This window comes from Physcomitrium patens, chromosome 16, assembly GCF_059467195.1.
Source record: "Physcomitrium patens ecotype Gransden chromosome 16, ASM5946719v1, whole genome shotgun sequence".
NCBI lineage: Eukaryota > Viridiplantae > Streptophyta > Bryopsida > Funariales > Funariaceae > Physcomitrium > Physcomitrium patens.
The window spans coordinates 1,234,073-1,254,003 of NC_143425.1; the positions used below are offsets into that span (position 1 = coordinate 1,234,073).

The 19,931-nt window shown below is 35.2% G+C and overlaps 1 protein-coding gene across 4 annotated transcripts; it reads left to right on the forward strand.

The window, feature by feature from the left end:
- Positions 1 to 337: 337 nt before the first annotated feature.
- LOC112293846 (uncharacterized) lies at positions 338 to 3,102 on the forward strand. Of its 4 annotated transcripts, none has more exons than XM_024543759.3 (4): positions 454 to 613; positions 1,034 to 1,155; positions 1,317 to 1,698; positions 1,898 to 3,102. In XM_024543759.3, the coding sequence occupies exons 3-4, from the start codon at positions 1,394 to 1,396 to the stop codon at positions 2,616 to 2,618; spliced, it is 1,026 nt and encodes a 341-aa protein (XP_024399527.1). In that variant the 5' UTR covers positions 454 to 613; positions 1,034 to 1,155; positions 1,317 to 1,393; the 3' UTR covers positions 2,619 to 3,102. The 4 variants fall into 4 exon arrangements, with proteins under 4 accessions (XP_024399524.1, XP_024399527.1, XP_024399525.1 ...); XM_024543760.3 differs by having other exon boundaries at positions 544 to 789; XM_024543756.3 differs by having other exon boundaries at positions 338 to 613; positions 1,034 to 1,698.
- The last annotated feature ends 16,829 nt before the right edge of the window (positions 3,103 to 19,931 follow it).

A 19,931-nucleotide genomic window follows, 5' to 3' on the forward strand; every position in this document is an offset into this window, starting at 1 on the left:
ATTCGTTGAGAAAACCTCATTCAATATTAGCAATTTTTTCACAAACATAAACAGGAATAGAGAAAATCAAACCCGAAATGGCTTCTACCGGGGTATATGGGTGATGTCATATGTCATGATTAGTGACTAACCATGGAAACAGAATAGTCGCAAGTGGTGGGGTATTAAATGCAGGGTGTGATTAGTTTTGGAGAAGCAGAAATGACAAATGAAGGATAGGGTGGAGGGATGGTGCTTGCCTCGCTGGATTCTGGACGGGTCCTGTCCTTCCGGTACTTTCCTCTTCGTCTAATCACACTGACAGAATGACTGACTTCCTGCTCACACTGACTACTATTCAGACAGCCTCTTCTTCTTCTCACCCTAGTCCTGCGGCGTTGACGTCTGTTCCCTTCCCCCGCTTCCCTTTCTTCCTCTCCCTCCTCCCCCACCCCCCCCCTTTTGCTTTTCCTTTTCATTCCTTGCCTCCTTTCCTGGTTCCTTTTCTCCCCCGTCCCTCTCCTTTGTCACAGATCCCTCCCTCCCTCCCTCTACTCCCCCCTCTCGCCTCACTGCATCTGCATCGCACTAGAAGCTGCAGCTGACACCGCCTCCTCTATCTCCCTTCTCCCAGGTTTGGTTGTTCTCCCTCCATCTCTTATCTCATTTCCGTCTCGGCTTCTGCAGTGTTCTTCACTCATGTGATGGATCGCAGCTCACAATCTCTCTCGGAGTTTGCTTCCCTATTTCTTAATATTCTTCGTACCTGTCAACTCCACACTCCATCCCCTGTATCATTTCGCGGTTTCGGTAGGGTCCCTCTGAGGCGCTCACAGTTTGACGTGCCCTATGTTTCTCACTTTGTGTGGTTTCTAGTAAATATGTGCAGCGAGATCACTCGAGGGATATTCTGTGCTTGTTGGTCTGAGGGTGCTATTTTTGTGGCCACCTTGCTAATAAATCATCGCTTTGGGCAAAGGATTGACCTTGTTTTGGAGGACCATTTCATACCGTGGATTAGAGACTGATGTTCTTCTTGCGTGGTTAATGCCAGAGAGCTTGGAATGGTCGAAAACCTGGACTATCAATTGACCAATTTGGGAGCAGTATCGTAAGCCGGACTTATCATGGTCGTGAACGTCAGGGCTTATTCTGTGCCCGTCATTCTCTGCTATCGTATGTTATCCTGTCAGTATCGGTCAATTTTTCGTTGTGCCTCAATACAGTACTCAACTGAAGGTAGTAGTGTGGAATAAATTCGTCCTTCTAGGGTTCTCCTTTCATTTTCAGTAGCCCTCAAATACATACTATATTCAAAAACATTATGGTGTTTGTAGGAGTACGAGGGTGAGGATTTCGGTTGTGGTATTCAATTGAACATAGAGCAGTCTGACAGTAGTCATAGGAGGGTAAGATGCCAGAAACCTTCAAAGGAGAGCACACAAAACTCTGTGAGGAGCTCGATCAGTGGCGAAGCAGGGAATGTGTTACTTGCCTTTCTCTGGGGGGCTCTCCGACTGGTGAACATTTCTGTGACCATGGCCAACATGATGAGTTCAAGATTGATACACCATTCAATGTACTTTATTGCTCAAAGCAGTGCGATAAAATGTGCCATACTAATACGGATCTCAAGAAGCATTTTTGTCGCACTCGTTACGATCCGTCAAGTCATGATGGTACGCTGGCTGCCCCTCAAGTCAACACCAACAACGGGAGGTACGGTTTTCTAATTTTCTTTCATGTATGATGCGTGCCTGCTGTGTCGACTCCAATCCGTGTCTGTAGGAGCAACTAGCTGTTTTGTTCCCACTCTCAAATCGGTCACTACTGGCTCATTTGAGTGTTATGCTGCAATGCTTTGTTTATCGAAACGTTATCATTGTTGTGAAGTGGATTCTTCATTTTCTTTCTTTAGGAATGGCCCGAACCCAGGTGCAGATTTCGAAAAACCAGGAACAGAGCTTGACCTCCGAGAAGGAGGAGTCAGATACCGAGTGAAGCTAAGGAAGTATGTCGTGGAATACCGGCCATCCCGATTCAAGTGGAAGTTGTGGATGGGCACCTATTCCTCGTTGCAGGACGGGCGCAGAGCTTATGATTGTGCAGTGTTTTATGCCGGGCAGGGGAAAGGGAATTATTACTTTCGAAATTCTCCAGAGCTGTTTAAGAATCTGGGCCCCTTGGAACGGCCTTTTCATATGGTGAGCAAGGACATCCGAGACAAACCCTTCAACGTAGAGGTGAAGAAACGCGCCAAAGAAGTCATCAAACGGTCAGTGCGAATTGGGGATATGGAGGCTCCTTCCATCATGGCCTCCAGAAGTGCACGAAAAGTAGTTGAGGTTGAGGGTTTTGAGAAGGAACCTGAACCGAAGGAGGTAGATCCAACCTTCAAAGATCTGGAGCCGCTGTTCCATCTGCATTCGCCGCTGTACAGCCGCGCTGAACTGATGATTGGCTCCAATGGGCTCTTACGATCAGAGATGATCGACTCTTCGTTTTTCGTGGCTGGTCTAAACTACATGGACATGCCTAAATTCGTGCAGGATTGCAAAAGTGACGAATTATGCCACTCGGACCTTCCGCTGTGGATATATGAGTTCATGAATCCTCCTTCCTGGATTGATGAGAGTTAGCGGTGATGATGCAACCTTCTTTGCTTTGCAGACCAGCGCAGTGCAGTGTTTGAGGATCCCATAATGTAAGATTAAGGTCTGGTGGGCTTCCCTTCGGAGGCATAGAACGTGCTGGTTGCCATTGAATGACGTGGCAGCATGGATATAATGCTGACTTACCAGATTGTAAAATGAGGTGAGATATAACATTATAGGGTGCAGCATGTAACTCACCGGCTGTACAAAAATAGTGCTTAGGTGGACAAAACTCTCACTATCGTGCACTATGACCATTTAGTATTTTACTTTATGTACGTTGACCCTTGTCATTTTTGTTGAGAGCATTAAACCCCTCCATAATATTTACTGTTTACAATAAATATTATAGCTACAGTATTTGGAATATAGTGGAAAGAAACTATTTATCCTCTCTCCTTTTTCTTTTGTATATGTGATACAACTAAATCAAATAGATTGTGTGTGAAGTTCTTTCTCTCCTTAGAAACCTTCTTGACTGTGTATTACTTACTATTATTCTTGTGTTCTTTTAAACATTCTCAATATGTTATTAGCACGATTTGTTCTTATATACTATAGTAATTTTTTGCTTTAGACTTGATTCTTCAAACTTGTTGCTATTCCTACTCCATGTGTGATTTTTACTACTTTGGCATATGACTCATGATCTTATTGCACTTCTCATTAGCCCTTCATACCTTAGTTGCTTGCTAGATTTCCTTGCCTTACTTGCTTGCTTAGAGTACTTGCTCTAGCTTAGTCTTTCTACTGTGTCCCGTGCTTGCCGCCAAACAGTCGTTGAACAACTACCAAACAGTTGCCAAAAGAGCCACCAAGTGTTGCCTAACAACCATTGTTGTAGCCGTTGCCTGTCACCTTCATCGATGACTCCCATCGCTGCCCTATTGTTGTTGTTCCACTACCACAATCTACAACCTTGTTCAAAAAAATAAAAAAATAAAAAAATAAAATAATATTTTTGATTTCAAGTTCAACTTTATCATTTCATTTGACTCTATATTTTAAGGTACATTTTACTCAACTTTTCTACTTGATCTTGTATTTTCTTTACAAATTTATTCATAATTAGTGCTTCAACATCTTCAACTACTTCTACTATGGTTCCAATTATTACCACTGCATCCCAATATTTCCAAGCTCTTCTATTTTCACTATTGACTGTAGATGGAAACAATTATCTATTATGGGTAAAAATGACAATTTTTTTTTTATTTATTTGTAGAACAATTCTTAGATGCGATTATGTTTGAAGAATCTCCTACAATAAGTAATTCTATTCCTCTTGCTATCTATTAGAAAGCACTTCTTCTCCTTCATCGTCATCTTATACCTGCATTACAATATCAATATTTGGAAATAAAAGATCATGCAGAACTTTGAAAGAATCTAAAAACCAGATTTGATCATCATAAGATTATTTTCCTTCCGTGTGTACGACATAATTGGATACATTTACATGTCTTGGATTTTCCAAATTTAAATGCTTTCAATAGTGAAATATATAATATTGTCTCACAATTACGATTATGTATACAAAGCATCTCTGAAGAAGAAATGATTGAAAAAATTCTCTCTACATTTCTTCTTATATCTATTATGCTTACACAACAATATAGGAATATGAATTTTTAGAGTCATTCTGATTTCATGTCATATCTACTTCTTATGGAGAAGCAAAATGAGCTATTCTTGTGCAATGCGGAAGCTTGTCCTATTGGAACCACAATTCCAGAATTTTATGCACCTAATATTTCAAAGTCTAAGAAAAAATTATATAAATATGGAGAAGGTGCTCATAAGCATCAAGGCAGTCATTGTCATAGACATACAACTAAAGAAGGTTCTAGAAGGTACTAATAGATTCTACAAAGGTTCTTGAATGTTATAGGAGGCTTTAGATGATTTAAGAAATTATTGAAGAAGGATCTTAGGCTTGGTTTGTTTTCAAGCCTCATAGAAACTTCTCAATAAGCTTCTTAGGACCTAGTACATATAAGAGTCAAGGCTGAAGGGATCCTCAGTCTCGACAACTTACTTCTTGTGGTCTAGCCAAGATCTTCTTGTCTTATATCCAATTATTATTCTAATGTTGAGTTAATTCCATTTCTTAGTCTTGGATCCTTGTCCTATATATGGTCCCTAATAGTTTGTCGAGACTATCGTAAAACAATATTAGAAGCTTAATCTTTCTTTAAAGAGAGTGGATTATCATTCTTTTTGGAAGTACTATAGCATTCTAGAGGTTGGAGAATATCCTCTCTTAGATTAATATTAATATTAATATTATTATTATTTTTAAAAATATTCTTTTGATTTCTTTTCTTTATATCATAGATCAAGTTTTTTTCTTTTGAAGGCATGTATTTCTTTTGCCATGGCAGAAGGTGGAAAAGTCAATATGACAGACTTAAAAGAAATTAAGTTAGATTCTTTTTTTAATGTTCTTGAAGCATTTAAGATTAGGACAGAGACTTTGTCATAGCAAAATAAAAAACTATATATGACTATACATAATGGTCAAGGAACCAAAGTGCCTCAACCACCACATCAAATTGTAATAGAGATTCAAAATTCTCAAACGACTATGTTTACTTCAAACATGAGAGGTGCATCCACTCAAGGCAATGATCTAACAACAATAACAACAAAAGAGCTAAGGATTAGCCTTCCAAAAAAGTTTGATGGCACTTACTCAAAATTTTGTGGCTTTATAAATGAAGTACAATTAATCACCTTGCTTCAACTTCAACAATATTCCACTGAAGTATCTTGAGTTGGATTGGTTGGAACCTTGCTCTCGGGTCAAGCTTCATCCTGGTTCGTCCCATTATTTGAAAAGAATTTTCCTATATTGCAAAATATTGAAGCATTTTTGGCAAAATTTGGTGAATATGATAAGGTTCATTCTTCAACAATTAAAATTCAAAGCCTTTGATAAAGAACATGCTTTGCATTAACGTATGCCTCAGATTTTTGACAATTAGCATGTGATATAAATTGAAAAAAAGATGCATTGATGAGCGAATTTTATTGGAGATTAAGAGACAATGTTAAAGACTTATTGTTGTTTATGTCAGATCCTTTAACACTCAATGAAGCCATTAATCAAGCTATGAAGTGAGATAACTATTTATTTCAACGACAATAAGATAAACTTTCTTTAATTATGCCACATGTATATACCAATTATTCTGCAACTTTTTCACTATCCAATACTAATGAGCAGTTGTAAGCATAAGATATGCGGATTGATGCAGTTTACTTCAAATCTCTTTCTAAGTAAGAAAAAAAGCATCAAAGGGAACTTGGCCAATCTAGTCACTTTAAATCCTTATCTTTATACACCTGTATGCAATTTTCTTCATATCTCACAAATTAGATATCCAAATACCACAAAGTTTATATGTATAATTTTTTAACACAATTATCTATCTTCTATAAAATGTTTGAACCAAATTTTTTTCCAAAAACTCAAGATATGGCTCCAACCATTACTATGAACAAAATCACTTACCTACTACCTTTGATTTGGATGTGCCGACTTCAACCCTCTATAATTTCTTCATCCAAACTCCAAATTCATTAAACAATATATATAAAGTTTGGTTGAAAAAGTGTTCTCTCTAATTTTAGTCGCCAATCCTTCGTTGCTCTTTGTATACATATGTTATATACCAAAGAGTGATACTAGATATGAAATTGATACCTTAACTTTGAATGCGAATAAATCCTTCATAAAAACTTCAAATCATACAAAATTTGTACCCAATTTGTACCAAAAAATCTAAACTTGTTGAATCTAGCCTCTAAAGCTCGAATGCCTTAAAAGAAAAATCCTAATCTCTAATAAGGCATCGAACAGCCTCCTTGAAGTCCATTGGATATGGCCTTTGACCAATAGGAATGAATATCCCCATTCCTTGCCTTGCTTTCATTCCTCCCAATAAGCCTCCTACTAATTAAGATTTTCAACTTTAGGTTCTAATCTCCTCTTAAGGCTTCATACTAAACATTTAGGTCCTATAATTTTTTTAAATGCTATAATTAAAAAAGATAAAATTTAAAATAGAATTTCTTAAATCTATTTTTTTTAAATTAATCTATTAACCATTTTAATATACATCTAGACTTATTTACATATAATATATTTTAATTAATTTTTATATACTAAAAATAATTATAGTACACCAATGATCATCATCTAAAGTTGGATATGATAGAACCTTCAAAGTCGACAAATCCAACAATAAAGGAGTTTCCTACAAAGATGGCCAAACTTCAAGCAACCATGAAGGCTCATCTATAAAGGGCTCAAGAACATTATAAGCTATTGGTGGATGAATTAAGGAAGGAACATCTTCCATTCCAAGTTGATAACAAGCTATGGCTTCGTTGGCGCAATATAAAAATCGATAGGCTATATAATAAATTGGACTATCAAAGGTTAGAACCATTTGTGATTCAAAAAAAATTAATTATGTAATTTATTGCTTAGAGTTACCTTCATCCATGAAGATTCATCCAATCTTTTATATTTTATTTTTAAAAAGATATAAGAAATCAAATATATCAGGTCAAAGACAACCTCCACCTCTTATGGTTGAAATCAATGATCATGTTAAATTTGAAGTAAAAGAGATATTAAATTCAAAGATAGGATATGAAAGGTTTAAATATCTGGTCTATTGGCGTGGATATAATATCAATGATTGAATGTAAGAACTAGCTGGCAACCTTATAAATGCACAAATGAAGGTTGAAAGATTCCATCAATGACATCCATCTAGACCAAAAGCAATAAAATAAAGAATAGTAGCTTGATAAGATGGCTTCACCATGAAGATTTTTAGTTCTTGGCTTTATAAAAAAGGGAAGGAGGCAACCTTTAAAGATATAGTTGTTGTCAATTATTTAGAATAGTATAAGTCAAAAGTTTGAGTTTATAACCATAGTCTATTTACATTCTTTTGGTCGTATCTATTTTCTATGCTATGAATAGTTAAGAGATAGATGCCTTGCCGATCATACCATCTCAACCAAGTAGCTTGCGGAGATGACCTCGATGTCATACTGTAATTGCTTATAGTATGTAAAAATTAGTTAGAACATATAATATGTTCATAAGTCTTGGTGTATATTAGGATGGTTAATAGATTAATTTAATAAAAGTGGATTTAAGAAACTTTATTTTAAGTTTTATCTTTTTAATTATAGCATTTCAAAAAAATTATAGAACCTAAATGTTAGTATGAAGCCTTGAGAGGAGATTAGAGCCTAAAGAAGAAATTCTTAACTAATAGGAGGCTTATTGGGAGGGATAAAAACAAGGCATGGTTGGATGAAGGCAAGGAATGGAAAACTTCATTCCTATTGGTCAAAGGCCATGCCCAATGGGCTTCAAGGAGGCTGTCCGAGGCCTTATTAGGGATTAGGGTTTTTCTTTCAAAGTCATTTGAGCTTTGGAGGCTAGGACTAGAAAGTTTAGGATTTTGGGTATAATTTGGGTGAAGAGTTTGTGTGATTCTAAGTTTTTATAAAGGAGATATAGGTGTTCAAAGTTAAGGTATCAAATTTGTACCTATTGTCACTCTTTGAAGCATAACATATGCATACAAAAGGAGTTATAGGGCATTGAAGATAGCACATGTAATTCAAAGGCAGTAAGTGAATTATTTTTTTGATAGTAATGGTTGGAGCCATATCTTGAATTTCTGGATGAATGTTTGGCTCAAAATTTCTATAAGTGTAAGTTATTAAGTTAAAAAACTATAGATAAAAGTTTCATGGTATTTAAATACTTATTTTGTAAAATATAAAGAAATTAGCATATGGGTGTATGTAAGCTAGGGTTTAAAGCTTTTGTTAGGATTTTGGTAATATCTCAAGATCCATAATGAATTTACAATTGAATTTTTTTTGTGGTAGTTTTTGAAAGTATATCACTACTTCATGTAAAATTTAGGATTGTTTGGATGGTCTAATTTTGAAATATGAGCTCTTGAATTTCAAGAAACATTTCTCATAAGGATATGTAAGGTTTTAAGATACTTTATCATATATTTGGGTGTTTTCTTGGTACTTGGGCTTATATTTTGAAGTAATTGCCTAGAAAGGAAAAATATTATATATATATAACTTGATATTTTTACATCTTAGACTTGATTAAGTATTTAGTGGTAGTCGAAAGCTCAACACTTTCTTGAGGCAAACTCTCTCTATCCCGACACCAAGATGAAGAGTCACGTGAACCATAAAGACGTCAAAAGATATTTAGTAATAGGTCATTGGTAATTGTATTTGAGATAGAACCTATCTAAGAAGGATGTCCAGAATAAGTGTTTGCAGGACAATTCTATAATAAAGATACCAAAGTTCATGCTTAGTCACAAGTAGAAGGCTTAGGGCACTATGGATGGCTACAAGGGCCTATGAATCATTTACCTCATAAAAAATAACTAGAATATATAATAGACACCATGCAACAGATCTTCAACTTCTTGCGTATATATTAGCTTGCTGCTACATTGCTTCTGAGAGACCTTGAAGCTAAAGAAAGGATGTGATGTCATAGACATACAACTGAAGAATATTTTAGAAAGTTTCAAAAGGTTCCAAAAGATTCTAGAATATTTTAGAAGATACCAACAGGTTCTAAGAAGGTTCTTGAAGGTTCTAAGAGGCTTTAGATGATTTAGGAAGTTATTAAAGAAGAATCTTAGGCTTGCTTTGTTTTCAAGCCTCATAGAAACTTCTCAAGAAGCTTTTTAGGACCTAATATATATAGGAGTTAAGGTTGAGGGAATCTTTGGTCTTGACAATTCACTTCTTATGGTTTAGCCAAGACCTTCTTGCTTTATATTCAATTATTGTTCTAATGTCGAGTTAACTCCATTTCTTATTCTTGGATCTTTATCTTGTATATAGTCCCTAACAATCATAGTCATGACTATTTCTACTGATATAGAAAGAATAAATATTCTACTATTAATTATAGTAGAAAAAAAAAACAAAGATTTTTTCTTGTCATAAATGTGGAATGATTGGATATGTAGCACATCCATGCTGTATTTCAGAATATTTTATTAAAATATTCTAAGAAAATAAGAAAATATGATCTGAGGCTAATAAAGTTCATACTATGGATGCATCTATGGATTCAATTGGTGTTGATGATTTAGAGGCTTATATAAATGACAAAACCTTTAATCATGAATCAAATGAGGTATTCATTGATTTTACAATAACACATACTATCTTGTGGGATAGCTGATTTTTTATTGAAAAATCTTTAACTTGACAAACTAAAAATATGATGACCATGGCTGAAGCAAATGCGTTTTATTTCTAAGAGGGAATAATAATAGTAAAATTACATGTGGATTCCATCATAAAATATAAACATGCAATATTTGTACCTCAGCACCTCAGAGTCTGATCGACTATTAAGATATGCGTATCTATGGTTATCACCTCTCAACTGCCGTTTTAAATTAAAAAAAAAAGGTTTTGGTTCTTACAAAGAAGCATAAAATTATTGAAAAAGCTTTTGCTACAGAAAATGGTTTATATTAAATTGTAATTTGGCCTCCTATTATATTTAATTTTGTATCATCTATTATAGAGAGTCGTGCTTCTCTTTGGCATGGATGATTGAGACATCGAAGATCTACATTATTTAGAAAGATTATTCTATTTATAATCGGATATAATTTAAATCATGCAAATGTAGACTCTATCAAATTATGTCATGCATGCGTGCAAGGTAAGATGATGATTCGGCCTTCAATTTGAAAACTCTCAGAAGAATTACCACCAATGCTCAAAAGATTGTATGGTAATATTTATGGTCCTATTAATCCAATATCGGGACCATTTCATTATTTATTTTTTATCTTTGTTGATGCATTAGATAAACAATCACATGTTTTATTATTATCAATCCAAAATATGGTATTTGTCAATCTTATATTTATGCTTATTCATTTTTGGGCACATTTTTTGATTATCCTATAAAAACATTGTGTATGGATAATGCAAAAGAATTTGCATCAAAGTCTTTAAAAGACTATTGTATTGCAACAAGAATTGAGTTGACATATTGTATTCAATATGAACATGCTCAAAATAGACTTGTAGAGTCATTTATAAAGCGTATACAGCTCATTATCTAGCCACTCTTCCTTCACACAAATTTATTTGCATCTATGTGGGATCATGTAGTTTTACATGCTGCAACATTAATACGCTATTATGTGGTATGATTTGCAATTTGAAAATACACAAGGTATCTAGCTGTAGAGAGTTTAGTTTTGGCTTTTATATGATGTCTTAGCTTCCAAAAATCCCTTTATTTATATAAAATTTCAAAATATAACAAAACCCTTCAAAACATTTTCTTTTTGTAAAAAATATTTTTATCCTAAATTTTAAAAATTCATAATTCTTGATCCAAATGTTCAATTTTTTTAAAATTTTTATATAACATATATTTTATGTTTAAGCTTTACTATAAGAAAAATGAATCATAAATCTATTACAAATATTTTGGCATCTTAGAATCCCTAATACGTGGTCTTAGCTCTAATCTATAAGCATCTAAAAACTATTTTTTTCATATCTCAAAAATCCAAATTCCAAATGCCATAAAACTCATATAAAAAGTTTGATTACATGAAAATACGCATTCTTACAAATTTTTAGCCAAAATCTTATCAAATTCTATAAGATATAGCTCAAAACACAACTATTAGTAATCCGGATTACTTTCTACCTTTAGATTTGCAAGCACTGACTTCAACCTCTAATATCTGTTTTATCCAATTTTGAAATCTATCAAATAGTAAAACCATAGCCAAAAACCTAAACTTGTTGACTCTAGCCTTCAAAGCTCAAATCTCTTGAAAGAATAATCCTAATCCTTAATATGGCCTTGGGTAGCCTCCTTGAAGTCCACTGGTCATGATTTTTGACCAATAGGAATGGAGATTTATATCATCTATCTCCATTCATTCATATGCATGCCCTATGCTACCTTTTTTGCTACCAAAATCCCTCTCCAATTCTTTTGTTTATAAGATTTATACAATATATGTCCTAAATACTATATAAAAGAAATAGAATAAGACTTTAAGGGTCACCAATATCTAATAAAGGTGAGTCTAAATATTTAAAGATTACTACTAATAAGATAAACTTCAAAGTCATTATCAAAAAAAAAATAAAGTTATATAAATTCTAATAGAAGCCCTTTTAAACTACCTCTTTTTGAGGTAGTCATCTATATACATTCCATAACCAATAAAAATCCAGTAACATGGCTTTCACCATGTTGTCTAGTATATTAAGTATTAAATATATAAATCCATTATTTTCACATGGTAGCCGAATCACAACACGACAATGCCTCCGCTCTTTTTCTCTTCAAATTGTTTCTCCACATGACCTCATTTCGGATCGTATTTCAAATTTATCTTACTTACAAGTATTTGGTTGCTGTGTTTGAGATCCAATACCAGAACCTCAATAGCATACCATTGAAATTCATTGATGAGAAGGCATATATGTTGGTTTTAATTCACCAAGCATTATTTGTATTGTTGATCAATTAACTAGCATATTATTACATGCACGTTTACAAAATTGTTGTTTTGAAGAGAATATATTGTCAAGGACAAGAACTCGATGAGAAAACAGTTCGGACAAGTAAGCCTTCACTCAAAGAAAAGTAACAAAATATGAATAATAAGTATGTATATTGAAAAGAGAAACTAGAATGGCTATTGCCAAAAGACAAGAAAACTAGAGACCCTTGAAACTAGACTAGAAGCAAGAAAGGAGTTGACAAGAGTGAAGAAGCCTTCACTCTTGTCTCTATATATACTATCTAACTAGGGGCTATGTGGCGACGTTCTATAGGACCTCCAATATGTGTTGACTTTGTAGGACACATGCCTTGACTTACAAGGCAAGTTTTTCTACGTGTGGGCCACATAGTTAGCTTGATCTTCAAGCTAACAACATGTGTGGCACATGGCCAACTTATTGACCACGTTTCTAATCCAAAAAGTCAATTAAAGTCACCTATGAAGTCAAAGCAGCGTCTAGGAAGTTTCTAGGAAGCTTCTATATTAAATATTAACTTACTTTTATCTACTTTTACTTACTTCTATCTATTTCTATATGTAATTATTAGCTTACATGATTATGGCCGTGACATTACTCCCCCTTCTAGAGACGAGTTCCACGAGGAGCGGTCATCATATGTTGAGGAAATCTATGATGCGACGAATTGTATTCGCCACATACTCTGATCTCTGTTCTCTTCGAAGATGATTGATAGGGCCTCTCAACCATCGGTAGTATCCCATACCAGGGCGGGAAGACCACCCAGTTATTTGATCATTGTTGAGGCCTTCATAACTTCCTTCGAATAGAATATTCGGAACATCATCAAGAGTTGTTCCTACTTCTAGCAAAATCACCAAACATCGAGAGTCCCTTCCCAACTCGTGATACCAAACGCGTTGTATCTCACCATCTGTTCGAAGAAGAACATGTTGTTCTTGAAGATCTTCATCTCGATTGCATCGTCTTGAAGGTTGTGACAATCGTAATGTCTCGTCCGGCGGGTCAGCAAATGAAGGTTCTTGAGTTGAATCCACTGGTTGTTGGCTCTCCATCTAATTAGCGTGACAAATGCAAAGAAGTTACAAACAAGGATAGGAAATTGAATGTTATCTTGCCTCAATCTTGTCTCTTTTATAAGAGAGATTTTCATCTTGGTTTTGATGGATGTCGTTGATGAAAAACTTTGACTTTAGCTGATGCATTTCCTAGATTCCTGGATGGCTCCCATGTGCGTTCACTAATATCATATCTGCGCCAATGAACAAGATATTCCAGCTTATTTCGGCGCCGCCTTGAGTCTAATATCTCTTCTACCTCAAATTCTTCATTATTATCTACTTCTATAGGAGGCGGTGGCATTTGTCTTCTTCCTTGTATATCCACTGTCTTATATGGTTCAAGAAGAGACACGTGGAATACAGGATGGATCTTCATTGACTCCGGTAGATGTAACCGATATGCAACTGGGTTGATCTGTTCAGAAACAGAAAAGGGGCCAAGCCTACGATAGTCCAACTTCTCACAAGGTCGAGTAGTCTTGATATTGTGAAGAAGTAGCCATACCTTATCACCCAGGTTGATTTGTGGTTGCTCCTTACGATATAGATCTGCGTTTATCTTTTGTCGTTCTTGAGCTTCCTTTAATTGCGTCTTCATTATTGCATGTAACTCTGACAACCAATTTGCCATATCTTCTGCTGCAGGATTATCAACTTTTGAAAAATCAAAAGTATCAAGTCGTGGATGATAGCCATAATTGGCAAAAAAAGGTGTTTGTTGCGTGGAAGAATGTACCGTATTATTATAAGCAAACTCTGCCAATGGCAGAAGGGTTGTCCAATCATCTTGTTGGTAGTTGATAGTACACCTTAAATATTGCTCGAAGACTTGGTTTACGCGCTCTGTTTGTCCATCAGTTTGAGGATGGAAAGCCGAAGATAGCTTTATGTCCACTTTTAAAATCTTGAAAAGGGTCCTCCAGAATCTTGATACAAATTGAGTTCCCCTATCTGATATGATATCTTTAGGTAATCCATGATAGCGATAGATATTATCAATGAAAAGCTTAGCTGTTTCTTCACCTGTGATAGATTTTGTACATGGCACAAAATGTGCCATCTTGGTGAATCGATCTACTATCACAAATATAGAATCATAAGATCTTGAGCTTGGAAGATCTGTGATGAAATCCATAGAAACAGAAGACCATGGTTGTTCTAGTATAGATAATGGCTGAAGAAGTCCGTAAGGTCGATGACGAGGAATTTTTGATCTTGAACAAATATCACATGATTGTACAAAGTCTTTGACTGACTTCCACATTTGTGGCCACCAAAAATCTCTTGATATGAGTTCCAAAGTCTTATTATATCCAAAGTGCCCTGCTGCTGGAAAGTCATGACGTGCTTGAAGAACACGTAAACGTACTTCTCTTTCTGGAACATATAGGCGTCCTTCAAAATATAATAGATTATTCTTGAACTCGAACTTAGAAGGATCATGAAACTTGGAAGAATTATTCTCGATATCATAAACAAGAGGGTCTGAAGACATACTGGACTGGATTTGCTTGAGAAAAGTTGAATCAACAGTCAATGTTGATTTCATTGCTCGGAGATGAAATTGCTCCGGTTTCAAGAGGACCGTTTTTTGTTGCTCAAAAGCTGCATCTCCTTCTTTTGGTGCAAAATAAGAACGTCTAGATAGGGCATCAAACAAACCTTGTTGTTTTCCTGGCCGATAAGTGATAATGAACTCGAATCTTGACAAAGACATACTCCAACGAGCTTGATGACGATTCAACATGCGTGTTGACATGAAATACTCGAGGTTCTTGTGATCTGTATACACAGTGACTGGACTAGAAGCGCCTTCTAGATAATGACGCCATTCTTGAAAGGAATCCACGATCGCAAGAAGTTCTTTATCGTGGATCTCATAATTGATCTCGGCTGCTGAGAATTTTCTTGAATGAAAAGCTATCGGATGAAGTTTGTCATTTGTTCCCATTTGTGATAAAACTGCACCTAAGGCAAAATCTGATGCATCTATTTCCATAAAAAATGCCTTGGAAAAATCAACACGATATAAGACTGATGCAGAGACAAACGATGTCTTCAAGGCTTCAAATGCTGCTTCCGCTTCTTGATTCCATTGGAATTTATCTTTACTAGTCAAACGTGTAAGTGGAGCTGCAACTCGTGAGAAATCTTTGATGAAGATCCGATAGTAATTGGCAAATCCCAAGAAACATTGGACATCTCTTACTGTCCTTGGAATCTTCCAATCTATGATTGTTTGGACTTTCTTAGAATCCATCATGAGACCATCATTTGAAATGATGTATCCTAAAAAGTCAACTTGAGTAGTGTGAAATACACACTTTTTCATCTTGGCGTATAATCCTGCATCTCTAAATTTTTGTAATACTTGACGAACATGTATTTCATGTTCTTCGACGTTCTTAGAATAGATTAGGATATCGTCTAGATAGCAGACGATAAAATTGTCTAAGAATTCATGAAATACATCATTCATGAGATGTTGAAAAGCAGCTGGTGCATTCGTGAGTCCAAAGGGCATGACATTATATTCGAAATGTCCATACTTGGTTCGAAACGCAGTCTTCCATTCATCTCCTTCTTTGATCCGTACTAGATTATATGCTCCTCTTAGATCTATTTTTGTATAGATCTTAGCTTGATTCAACTGGTCAAGGAGTCCTGATATCAAAGATAATGGATACCTGTTCTTGATTGTGATCTTGTTGAGTCCTCGATAATCAACACACATTCGTAAAGATCCATCTTTTTTCTTTACGAATAGAATTGGAGCTCCTGCTGGAGATTTTGAATGGCGTATGAAATTCTTCGCTAAATTCTCGTCAATATATGTCTTGAGTTCAGCCATCTCATCTTGCGATAAACTATAAATTGGTCCAAATGGTGGCTGAGTTTCTTCCTTGAGGTCGATTGAACAATCATATGGGTGATGCTCAGGAAGAATATCTGCATTCTTTTTCTCAAAAACGTCTTGATACTCCTGATATTGACTTGGAATGCCAATTGAAGTCTTTACGTTTTCAGAAATAGGTGCAGCATAAATAACAAAAGTTGATCCTTCTTTTGCTACGTGTATAAATGCTTTTGCACCTATCAATACGGGTTTTACTATACTAGACTTATAATTTTTTATTTGGTTGGTAGAACTATTAATAACACTTTGGGAAAAGTCAAGTTTACGTGAATTCCAATCTATTCGAGGATTATATTTTTCTAGCCAGGATAAACCTAAAATAACTGGATTGGACGGGGATTTAATTATGTTAAAAGCTATGTAGCTATCATGACCGTCTATTGTTACTTTTATAGGATGAGTTTCATGAGTGACATCTCCAGAAGACAAGGGACGACCATCTATGACTTCTACATGTACTGGTTTAGGTTTCTGTACAAAGGATATTTTATGACTTTTAACAAATTGTTCATCTAAAAAACATGCTGAGGCTCCCGAATCTAATAAAGCAGAGGCTTTGTAATTCTTAGGTCCTAAATATAAGTCTATTATAAAATAAGGAGAGGGTTCTGAGGAGAGGATAGGACCTTCATTAGGAATTGTACAAGGTTCCAGCTGCACGGTCCCTATTGTAGCTGGACGAATCCGTTTTCCGACATGTTGTCTTCTTTGACTGTCGTACCCCTCATTTTATAGTTGCGTCATTTCTTTGGACAATGTTGAGCAGTGTGCTTAGGTTCTCCGCAATATAAACATAATCCTTCTTGACGACGATGAATCTTTTCTTGCTCAGTTAGGGGTTTAAAACGTACCGCGTCAATTTGCATGTCTTCTACTTCTGAATGTACGTTTGGCAAAGATGTTGATGTTGCCATTGAGTAGTAACGTTGAGGTTCCCGTGAATGATTCTCGGATCAAAATTTGAAAAGTCGATTATCACATTTTACCGCAAAATCGATTGCTTGACTCAAAGTTTGAGGATCAGGTAAGTTGAGCATCAATTTCTTTACTTCGTATTGCAATCCATAAAGAAATTGACTGATGAGTGCAGCATCATCCCACTTGATGTCAATTGCAAGTTGTCGAAATTGTGAAGCATATACTGTTACTGAGCGATTTCCTTGTCGCAGAATTCGGATCTTATTTGTTGCAACACGAGTTGCATCGTGTTCACCATACATAGATCGAAACTCCGCCAAAAAAGCTTCCAAATTGTCAAATATTAGATTTCGTTGTTCAAGAAAAGACGAAAACCACGATAATGTAGAACCAGAAAGTAGAGTGTCAATAAACCTGACTTGTGATCTTGGAGTTGGATAGCTTTGCGGTTGAAGTTCAATTGCCAATTGTACTTGATTGATGAACCCTCGAAACTTTGATCTTGTACCATCAAATTTCTCAGGTAAGGCAATTCTTGGTTCTCTAGTGCTTATAGGGTGTTGTACAATTGGAGAAGGAACGTGATTTGTTATAGATGTTGAAGCAGCTCCGATCATCTCTATATCTCCACTTTCTGCTATTCTTGTTCTTTCTTGTGTTGGTGAATTGAGTTGATGCATCGCAAGTATTAATTCCCTCATTTGCTCTTGTATTTGTGCCATTGCACTCTTCATTTCAACAAGCTCTGCCATAATGACACTAAGAAGAAAAATTTGTTTGATATTGCTCAAGACAAAAGAAAAGAAAGACTTGATAACAAAGAAGATACTAAGAACAATATCAGTTTAGAAGTGGGTAATCCGCAAACTTCTAATACGCTTATGCCTTATCAAGAGAAAGGGGTAATCCACTCTTACTCAAGAAAAACAAAGCTCTGATATTGTAAGTACACTCTTGTCAATCTGTCAAGGACAAGAACTCGATGAGAAAACAGTTCGGACAAGTAAGCCTTCACTTAAAGAAAAGTAACAAAATATGAATAATAAGTATGTATATTGAAAAGAGAAACTAGAATGGCTATTGCCAAAAGACAAGAAAACTAGAGACCCTTGAAACTAGACTAGAAGCAAGAAAGGAGTTGACAAGAGTGAAGAAGCCTTCACTCTTGTCTCTATATATACTATCTAACTAGGGGCTATGTGGCGACGTTCTATAGGACCTCCAATATGTGTTGACTTTGTAGGACACATGCCTTAACTTACAAGGCAAGTTTTTCTACGTGTGGGCCACATAGTTAGCTTGATCTTCAAGCTAACAACATGTGTGGCACATGGCCAACTTGTTGACCACGTTTCTAATCCAAAAAGTCAATTAAAGTCACCTATGAAGTCAAAGCAGTATCTAGGAAGTTTCTAGGAAGCTTCTATATTAAATATTAACTTACTTTTATCTACTTTTACTTACTTCTATCTATTTCTATATGTAATTATTAGCTTACATGATTATGGCCGTGACATACATTTTCATCTCTTCAAAGAAGAATATCCAATCGACAAAGAAATAAGTACTTATATTTGAAGCAACGGAAATGTTTATAATGAATCTCGATCCTAAGACATCTTTGGCTGAAACCAAAGTTGCTAAGTTTTTGCATCTAATACGGATTGCAGATGAAATACTTAATCGCTTCAATGATGCACCTAAGATTACAAGAGTTCCTATTAATGAGGCTCACAATGTACCTACTCAGATTGTAGTACCACTGACTATAATACTTCAAGTTATAACAACAACAACTGAAAGAATTCGTGGACAAAATAAGCAACTATGTAAGAAGAAAGCTATAATATTGACTAATCCTCATATTATTTCTCAAGAAATTTTCACTCATCCTGTAGAACCACTAATTCATGATGATATATCTATACATAATGTACCTTCAATTCTTTTGAAAAATAATCTTAGAATTGGAAGGAATAAGATTGAGTTGAGTAAAGAATTATCTATTTTGTATTGTGCTACAGACAATATTTGGAAGAAACCAACTATTACAGTAGATGAATTATTTACATATATGAATATAGAAGCTCTTTCTTAAAATGAAGATGATCCTAAGCCTCAAACCATCGAGGAAGCGATGCGTTGCTTTAACTAGTTAAAATGAAAAATTGCCATCGAGGAGAAGTATGCTTCTTTGTATAAGAAGAAAGTCTTTGGTCCAATTGTAGACACTCTTACTTCTTATCCTATGGAATATAAGATGGTATTAATGTACAAGCAAGATGCTAAAGATCAAATAACCTCCTATAAAGCTCGTCTTGTTGCCCAATGATTTATCCAATGGTTTGGCATTGATTATGAATCCACATATTTTTCAGTCATGGATTCAATTACATTCCAATATATTATTAGAATGGCAGTTCATACCACCCTTGAAATACATCTCATGGATGTGATAACTGCATATTTATATGGTTCACTTGATGCATATATTTACATGAAAGTTCCACCTAGTTTAGAAATAGGAACTCCAAATGTACCTGCTTCAGGATGATATCATAGTATTAAATTATAGAAGGCCTTATATGGTCTAAAACAATCTGGACATATGTGGTATTAATGTCTCCAAGATTATTTAATTATAAATAAATTTATAAGTGGCCCACTAATCCCTTGTTTATTTATTAAACGAGATAAAATTGGTTTTGTGATCATCGCTATATATGTTGATGATCTTAATCTAATAGGCACTAGATCTGCATGTGTTACAACTAC